This window comes from Bactrocera neohumeralis, chromosome 3 (genome assembly GCF_024586455.1).
Source record: "Bactrocera neohumeralis isolate Rockhampton chromosome 3, APGP_CSIRO_Bneo_wtdbg2-racon-allhic-juicebox.fasta_v2, whole genome shotgun sequence".
Taxonomy (NCBI): Eukaryota; Metazoa; Arthropoda; class Insecta; order Diptera; family Tephritidae; genus Bactrocera; species Bactrocera neohumeralis.
Genome location: NC_065920.1, coordinates 13,091,629 through 13,100,821, shown reverse-complemented (window position 1 = coordinate 13,100,821; position 9,193 = coordinate 13,091,629). Strand labels below are relative to the sequence as shown.

The window sequence follows — 9,193 nt, the reverse complement described above, 5'->3', positions numbered from 1 at the left end:
ATTCAAAAAACCAATTATTTAAATATGTTCTTGCCATTATACTAAAATTTATTTTGTGGTTTTATTATTTGAACAAATATTAAATACTAATTGTTGTTATTCCAATTTACAAATGGCCAAACTTCATAATTATTTAATCTCTGTTTAATTTACCGCTAGGTTTATCAAATACTACTGATACATGTTATGTATATAAATTATATATATATCTAATTTTCTAAAGTTAGTCCCTTTGGGCAGATTTGGAAATGTAGGTAAGGCATTGTGATCGTTATTGGTCGTCAACGCAAAACTAGTAACTAAACATTCAGGGCAAAATTATTTACTTAAACACGATGACGTTGTTTACGTCAAGCTTTTCGGAAAATATCACCAGATCCATATGAGTATCGTCGCTCTTTGGGATTCGCTACCAATATTTCCTCATCAAATTGCGAAATTCGTTGCATTTTGGGTCGCATAATGCTGCGCACATCATTCAAAGAAATATCCATATCCTTAAACGCATTCAATATGAAAACAGCTAAGATTACTACAAAGAAGCCGCACACGTCGCCTAATATATCTTCAAAACGCATATGTGTGAATTCTTTAAATAGTATTGCAGAGGCTGTTATCACAAGGGATGTGAACATAACATAATACACCGGTGTTACTATGCCTGTGTTGAAAACGTCCAAAGCTTTGTTTAAATAATTCATTTGAATAGCGATGAATGTTACAGTTACACATATCAGGAACCATGGCATCCAAGTCTTGAAATCGTTACCTGTGCCATTTATGGTATCTCGAATTGCAAGTCCAAGCGCTTTGCACGACATTACAGTTAAAGAACCGATGCCTGAGCAAAGGTATATATACACCGTAACATTTGAATGCCCATATCGGGGAGCAATGAAAAGCGCGACATACACTGTTGAGCCAAGTATGCAAAGCACGTAGAAAATGAAGCCAGGATCTTGTAATTTTTCAAATAGCACCTCTAAGTTTTCAACCTCTTTTTCTTTTGGTGAATGTATTACGATGATGGTAGATCCCAAGATGCATAGAAGGCAACCAATTTTTCCCAAAAGATTAAGTTTCTCATTTAAAAATTTCGATGCCATTACTGCTGATATAATCACACTTAGAGCACCTAATGGTGTTACAAGCGAAGCAGGAGCGAACGCGTAAGCTGCGAAATTTGCGCCCTCACCGAGTGCCACTATAAATAAAATTTTTTAAGTCGTTTTCACATTTATTAAAATACTTAAATAATTACTTGTTAATAAGCCAGCCCACCAAATCCATTCTTTTAAATATCCATATCCACCAGCAGCTGCCCGCATCTCACCCTGTCTATTTAAACGCATCAGAGCTTTCTTCTTTATTATGAAACTGGATCCGATAAAAAAGCAAGAACTAATTGCTAACCCCACTCCAATGTAGAAGTCAACCTGGGAGTATAACTCAGACAACAATGGCATTTGGCTTGTTGAAGGTATAGAATCACTGCCATATCCGACCGCAGTTCCAATCGGTTCACTACTCATTTCCGTAGGTTTTATATCGTTGAATACTTTTACTTAAATTTATTGGAAATTTCTTAAAAGAAAAATCTCAAGATACCACTTATTAATAAATTTAGTTGAAGAATGCTTGATTCACTAAATTAAGATAGGAGGATGACTCAGATTAAGCAAAACACGAAAATCGCAAATTGAGAAGAATGTTATCAATAAAGACAATTGTTACCATACATAAAAAATTACTTAAACTGAAATGTTTCAGTTTTTTACAACAATCTTGAAATCGCAATGTTTAAATTTCATTTGCAAACATTTGATAAATTATGAACTATTATTAATAATAAATGAAAAGAGTTATTTAAATTAACTTTGTTAATGAACTTGGAACCATTTTTAAATTCTGGCCACATTTGTGTACATCATTCAGCTGTGTTATCTTGGTCTTCCGTTTTGTATTTTGTTTCGCGTCACACAATTATTTTTTTGGTAGTAGCTAAGTGGAAAAGTTATGAATTTTCAGACAAGTTGCTGTCGCATTTGCTTAAAAAGTGAGTTGTTAATGTCTATATACCTTTACAGCCCCACTTTTCCATTGAGGCCCATTGAAATAGTAGAAAAATTGAATATATTCAAGGTTGGTGGCTTGCTTGCAACTTTACCGACGAACTAAAATGGACCATATATCCATAAATAAATGTTTACTCGATTTCTTTTGTAGTATGATGAAACATTACCCACGCTCCTATGTCAGTCATGTTTGTACCGACTTTTGGACGCGTATAACTTGCAACAGCTCGCTGAAGCATCCGAACGCAGATTACGTGATTATATAGGGAATGGAACCGCTAGTGGTAGCTTGGGGATATGTGGAATAAGCTCAAATACAATGTGAAATTAAATTGATTCACTATCATATCTATCAATTGATAAATTCAATTTAATTTCAACAGAAATCAGGACTCCTCATGCTTTTCTACAACTGCACCAATTGGCGATAGCTGCAAGAATGTTGGTGGTACCTCTGCCATTTATAGCAATATATGCGACATGTTTGAACGCAGTAATATGCAATCGAATAATGAAGTAATTAACGATAAAGTGTGCGCAGTGGCGGGCGAGGACATGCTAAATGATATCGAAATTGACGTCAGCAGTTTGACACGATCTGAAGCCAATGAGGATACATTGAATGAAGTTTTCGCAATCAAACATACGCAGTTGGGTTTAAATAGAGAAATCAACTTGAAACCCGACATTACTAGGGATCTAGCTATTTCGGTAATGTTTGCTTGTTTCGTATACAAAACTCGCAATTATATGATTTATATAATTTAGCCACCTACCAAGGCCAATATTGATGTACCATTGAACGAAAAACGCTTGGAATGCAGTAAACATTATAAAAACGCGAACCCCGTTGAAATAACCAAATTGCAATCAAGGGAAAAAACTTTCCATTGCAAGGTATGTGTTCATTTTTTAAAATACAGCGGCAATATGTAATTTAGAATAATTTCAGTAGTAAAGTTATGCTATATACATACATACATACATATAATATAAAAATTTGTTCAAGCTTTCTACGTGTTTTAATGAAATGTCATAAAAATATTTAATATAAAATTTTATGACAAAGAAAAGACTTACATATATTATCTAAAGCTAAAAACATTTCACATACCCCTTATGATCATATATTATAAATATTCGATCTAAATATAAGTACAAAATTTGGGCGTTAAAATAGTTTTTCTTTTGTACTAATAACGCCGTAATTTCTTAAACAACAATCGCAAGAATACAGCACCAAAGTACATAATTGCAATTGCAATGAAGTAACAGCCATAAATAAAAAATTGCTCACGTGGGCCTAGGCCATAACCCGTATCAGTCACCACTACTAGTGTGAGAATTGTCTGCAACACAAGAGCAGCTAGTGCGTTAATACCAAAAATCAAGCCAAAACTATCGTCAGACAAATTCTCTGCCACAATTGCACTAGCAGTAGTTATAACGAAGAAATATGAAATACCAAAAAGTATATACATAACATATGCAACCCAAACAGAATTTGTTAGCGACGAAATGATTGTGAAAGTCCCCATAAATAGCGAACAGACAGTCAATATCCACATATGCCACTTTTTATGATGGCTTGTGTTAGCGATTCCAGCCAACATAGCGCTGCCAGCACCCAAAAGAGTTACAGTTGCTTCGACCGCGCCATTGTAGAAACTCTCATGACTTGGATCTATTTCCTTCCACAGAAATTGCACGTAAGAAATCACCTGCACTTGTCCACATGTGGCCAAAGCCCACCAGAAACTCCAACGAATCACGGTTCGATTAGTATATGCACTCACTATGTGATTCACAATTAATTCATACGCATTGAACCATGAAAACTTCGGCGATACAGCAGTTAAGTCGCTGGAAGTGGATGCGATATCAGCAGCTATGCCATTTTTTGGTAAAACTAAAGTTGTTAAATATTTAAAAAATAATTGTGATCAATTGTGCATAAAAGTGGTATTGCAGGACTCACCTTCTGCTTGTATAGTATCCGTAACCGAATTCTGCTTTGTTCTAACATCTGTAAGTTCAGTACTTGGATTTGTGTAAAAATACAAACTTCTATGGACTGGTGGCAAAAGTAAAGCAATTAAAAGCGAAACAATTTGTGAACCGAATGAGAAATAATGCAGGCCCTTGTAATCCATAATTTCGGCAGAAACCAAAATTTGCGCTAAAACTCCAGCTAAAAATTTTCCACATAAAATCGCCGAACGCGTATGGCCGGTGACAATCTGATATCGCTCTTTATCCACTTTGGCATAAATATATGTGTAATACGCAACCTCGGTGGCCATAAAAGTGCCGTAAAATACTTGTCCAACTTGTAGCTCCCATATTTTATCTGTCCACAAGAGAATTGAGAAGAGTATTATACCTGAGCACGCGGATACGATAATGATCGGTTTGTATCGAAGTATGTCCGTTATTAGGAAAAAAATAGCTAGTTGTGCCAGCACAGCGTAAGTACCAAATGGATAAATCTCTTTATTAACCTGCTCAGCAGTGATATTATGCCATGGGCCGCTCAAGTATTCGGTAACAAACGGTTCTGATGGGCGAAACTCACGAAAAAATCCAAACACCCATAACAACAATGAAATACGTAACCACGCTTGCATCTTAAGTGCGTTGAGTGACCGCCAAATGTTTGTCAGCAACTAAATAAAAATAAATAACATCGAACCACGCTAACACCTGCAGCAGCAACAACACGCTTCGCTCAACTAATGTGCGCAAACATGTCAGATCTCGCGCAATGCCAAGGCGCCAATTAACCATACTTTATCACAGCTATCAAAGCAATTAAAATCAGAATTTTGCTGATTAAATAAGTGATTACTACACACTCGGCATCACTCAGCTAATACGTGGCGTAAAGACAATACGAATATAAAGCGGCACAATGCCAGTACTTCATTCTGTAAAAACTAAGCTAACATTTGTAAATAAACTGATCCACATATATGTATATACACACATGAAAGTGAGAATAAAAGATTCGACTGATCAGAGTGACAAATAAAGTGTTCGATCTTTCCCCAAAACTACCGTATAAAACACATTCCAATACAAAAAATTTCTTCGTTATTTTATTATATCATCAGTGAGCAAAAAGTTTTACACTTATAAGTAAACAATAAAAATGCACTGCAAAAACTGAAGTATTATATACATACTTACATACATACATACTCGTACAACTTAGAACATGTTTAAAAAATTAAACTTTTTTGTTTTGACTTTTAACATCTCGTAGCAATGTCCACGGCAGTTTAAGCAATCTAGCAATTTACTTATACACCAGCGTACACACACCGGCGAAAAGCGTTTCCAATGTGAAATTTGTGCTAATTTCTTCACCACATCTAGCAATTTGAAGGCACACAAGGCAACGCATTTGGAACAACGTGAATACCTTTGTGGCCAATGCAATCGAGACTTTAAAACACTGCGTGAATTGCGCCGCCACGAGCCTGTACATAAAACCGTAAAGGACAATGTGTGTGGAAAGTGTCAGAAGGCATTCACAAAACGGAGTTATTTAATGGAGCACATAGCGGCGATGCATCGAGACATGCGCCGGCACAAGTGTGCAGATTGTGGCAAATTGTTTGGCAGGCGATCAAATTTGGTTTCCCACATACGGTAAATTAATTTCAGATAAAAGTTGCTGACATATTTTATTTTATCATTTCTTTTAGTATTCACTCAGGTGAAAAGCCTTTCCAATGCAAATTTTGTGAATGGAAATTTAATCAATCGTCCACCTTGGCCCGCCATATGAAAAAACATTATTCTAAAAGGTATAGCAAAAATTATATTTTTTACGTACAAACATAATTATAAATAAGTCCTTTTATATTACATATTTATACATACATGTACACTGCTTCTATCTGTTTTTTTTTCTAGCGAAAATCTCAACTTTAATTTTAAAACTACAGAGTTAAAAAAATCAACATTAGTGGACATCTTGCGAACACCCGAGGCGATCGCCCCGGACGCCGTTGACATGGATGATATAGATATAAACGCTCAAAGCAACTTTAACGTACTGAATAATTTATCCAGTTTAAGCGATATACATTGCATAAGCAACGACGGCTTAAATACCGAACTTGAAAGCACAACAATTGTCGAAGCTGCTGACGAAAAAGAGGCATTACAAAATAATGAAGGATATGACTTTACGAAGAACGATATTTTGGATTTCTCGACAAATCATGTAGTTTGTTAGTTACGTGCAACTGAGGGTATCAGCTTTGTTTATTGTACTCATCATAGAGGGCCAAGAGTTCCGGACTTGTACGTGGTTTCACCGCATTTAATGCGAATTCAAAATGCGTCCAATTTACACTTTCAGCGTCGAAACTATCCTCTAAACATTTCAAAGCTGCTTCTTGACACACAGCTTGTATCTCGGCACCGGAATAGCCTTCACTGCGTTGCACTAGTAAATTTATGTCTACATCATCCGCTAGCGGCATAGGTAACAATTTAATGCGGAAGATTTCTTGTCGTGCTTCCGCATTAGGTAATCCTACGTAGACAATACGATCGAAGCGACCTGGGCGCAAAAGTGCTTTGTCAATCATATCAGGACGATTGGTCGCTGCTACGATGGTGACATTCTCCAAAGCCTCCACACCGTCTATTTCCGTGAGTAACTGCGTAAGTACGCGTTCTTTAACGGATGTACCCGAACTGGAGCCGCCATCTGACCGCTCTCCACCAATAGCATCTATTTCATCAAAGAATACAATAGATGGTGATACCTGACGTGCCTTTCGGAAAACTTCACGTACCGCGCGCTCGGATTCGCCTACCCACATAGAGAAAAGTTCAGGTCCTTTTATGGAAAGAAAATTCAATTGGCTTTCGGTAGCAAGTGCTTTAGCGATCATCGTTTTCGAACAACCCGGTGGACCGAACATCAGAATACCACGTGGCGGTTTTAAACCCAAACGTTCAAATTTCTCAGGATGCAGCAACGGCCATTCTATTGCTTGCTTCAGCTTCAATTTCAAATCAGCCTGACCTCCTATATCACTCCAGTGCACATTCGGATTTTCTATAAGAACTTCACGCATCGCTGATGGTTTAATATGTGTCAGTGACGCATTCACGTCATTTATGTTCAGAGCACGGTTACCATCTTTCATTGCACGCAAAGCTGCTGCATATATAAGATTGGCTATATCAGCGCCGACGAAGCCATGTAATACTTGAGCCACTGCGTTGACGTCATCTAGGGAAAGTGTATGTACAATTTTGCGCAGCAGACAATGAATAATGGCAGAGCGCTGTTTAGGCGTTGGAACACCAATTTCAATTTCACTATCCAAGCGACCACAGCGACGTGCATTCGGATTGAGTGTTTCGATTTGAGATGTGGTAGCCAGTAAAAAGGTGCGTTGTGCCTGGTCCTTCGCACCGTTCAGCATATCTAGTATGTTTAGAAATGCGGCTCCGACACGTTTGGTCATTTCATTGGTTTCATATTTTGGGCACAAATTATGCACGTCTTCGATAATTATAAGTGTTGGTTGCGGATAGTTTTCGAAGGCCTTATCGAAATTAGCCTTTAGATTTTTCTCGGTTTCACCAAGAAATTTACTGAACAGTTCACTGGTATTAATTCGCATAATATTCCCACTGTCTGATTTAGCAGTATTATCCTGTATAATTGAACACATAGCTTCGCAGATTAAACTTTTGCCACAACCTGTCGGACCATGCAAAAGTAAAGCACGTGAAACTTTCACGCCTAAAATAAATTCAAAATAAATACAATAAATTCCTTATCAAAAATTCTTAAATACAGTATATAATATATGAAAATGAACATTTAGCACGAATTATTTCTTACCCGCAGGCACATTTTTTAGTCCCATAGCGATATCCATAGCTTCTTGAACGATCTTAATTTGGTTGTCCAATCCGCCGATATCCATTTTGTTTATACTAGTCATATGTGGGGAGCTTTCTTTAATTTCTGCAGATTTGGTTCGTTCTATATTAATTTTCGTACCTAATGTTACTTCGAAAAATTTTGTGGTTGCGTCAGTCTTCAACGTTAAGTTTTCAAATGTTTCGGTTAAAGACATCTCAACATCTTTAACACTGGGATCTTCCATAAAACTTCTCCACGAAACGACTTGCAAACTGAGCTTTTTGTTAAAAAAGTCCATGAAAATACGACTGTCTTTCGTAAATATCAACTTCTTTATTTCGAACTTCAGCAAGCGCTCCACTTCTTTCACTTGGGCTTCGACCAGTTCTGTTGTTTCACCGGACACTTGTGTTAAACGTAGAACAACAGACTTTGCAACTGATACACAACCTTCTGGGAGTGCAGTTATTTTGAGATTTTTTTCTCTAAACTCTGCCCAATTATCGTTATAGTCTGTAAAATTACACAATTATATATTTAATAAAAAATATATTAGAACGAAAAGTTTCATTTACCTCCTTCGCTGACAAAGATTGTTGTTAGAAACCTTTCAGGTATGGGCCAAACTAATCTCACCAGTCCCACTGATTCTGATGCGTCTACTGGTCTTATTAGCACTCTTTGGCCGATGTATAAATTTGTAAGTTTCATAGCACCTTCCGAAATGAAAACTAAGTTGTTTACATATTTTGTCGACACATCTTGTAATTGTTCAACATTAAAAGAACGCTTTTCTACTCCAACTGTATATAATTTGTTCTGATGGATATATTCCAGTGGCTCTGTAGAATCCTTTTTAATGGGACAGTATTTCTCGTGTGTCTCGCGATCCTTTGATGTAATATGTACATCGCATATTTCGCAATGATACCACGTTGCTGTCTTGGCAGTTGTTTTCTTATTTGAACTTTTTGGAGGCATTTGTTTCTGTGAACTGAGAAGAAAACTATTTGGAAGAAATTTGTTTACTAGTGAGGATAATGAGAAGGCACGTGCAATTGCAAGAAGTTGTGAAACAGGTGATTAATAGTGTTGCCGTGCGCTATAAATAGGATAAAAACACAAAGAAGCGTAATTTCTATTACGATTGTTCTTCGAATCCACAATTAATTGTTAAAATATTATAAAGAATTGCATATTTTTCTGGTGAGTTTTT

General features: G+C 36.6%; 4 protein-coding genes across 4 annotated transcripts; 1 reads left to right on the top strand and 3 right to left on the bottom strand.

Moving 5' to 3' along the window:
• Positions 1 to 14: 14 nt before the first annotated feature.
• LOC126754232 (magnesium transporter NIPA2) lies at positions 15 to 1,684 on the bottom strand. Its single transcript, XM_050466213.1, has 2 exons — positions 1,262 to 1,684; positions 15 to 1,204 (listed from the first exon to the last, which is right to left on the bottom strand). Exons 1-2 carry the CDS (start codon positions 1,530 to 1,532, stop codon positions 351 to 353), a joined length of 1,125 nt encoding a protein of 374 aa, XP_050322170.1. The 5' UTR covers positions 1,533 to 1,684; the 3' UTR covers positions 15 to 350.
• Positions 1,685 to 1,970: 286 nt separating this feature from the next.
• On the top strand, positions 1,971 to 6,425 carry LOC126753077 (zinc finger protein 808-like). The gene is made up of 7 exons (XM_050464206.1): positions 1,971 to 2,142; positions 2,227 to 2,396; positions 2,459 to 2,786; positions 2,844 to 2,972; positions 5,341 to 5,729; positions 5,786 to 5,887; positions 5,997 to 6,425. Exons 1-7 carry the CDS (start codon positions 2,017 to 2,019, stop codon positions 6,319 to 6,321), a joined length of 1,569 nt encoding a protein of 522 aa, XP_050320163.1. The 5' UTR covers positions 1,971 to 2,016; the 3' UTR covers positions 6,322 to 6,425.
• Positions 3,084 to 5,172, bottom strand: LOC126753078 (thiamine transporter 1). The gene is made up of 2 exons (XM_050464207.1): positions 4,054 to 5,172; positions 3,084 to 3,984 (listed from the first exon to the last, which is right to left on the bottom strand). The coding sequence occupies exons 1-2, from the start codon at positions 4,700 to 4,702 to the stop codon at positions 3,269 to 3,271; spliced, it is 1,365 nt and encodes a 454-aa protein (XP_050320164.1). The 5' UTR covers positions 4,703 to 5,172; the 3' UTR covers positions 3,084 to 3,268.
• LOC126753072 (ribosome biogenesis protein SPATA5) lies at positions 6,341 to 9,125 on the bottom strand. The gene is made up of 3 exons (XM_050464196.1): positions 8,553 to 9,125; positions 7,954 to 8,490; positions 6,341 to 7,851 (listed from the first exon to the last, which is right to left on the bottom strand). Exons 1-3 carry the CDS (start codon positions 8,956 to 8,958, stop codon positions 6,341 to 6,343), a joined length of 2,454 nt encoding a protein of 817 aa, XP_050320153.1. The 5' UTR covers positions 8,959 to 9,125.
• Positions 9,126 to 9,193: the final 68 nt, after the last annotated feature.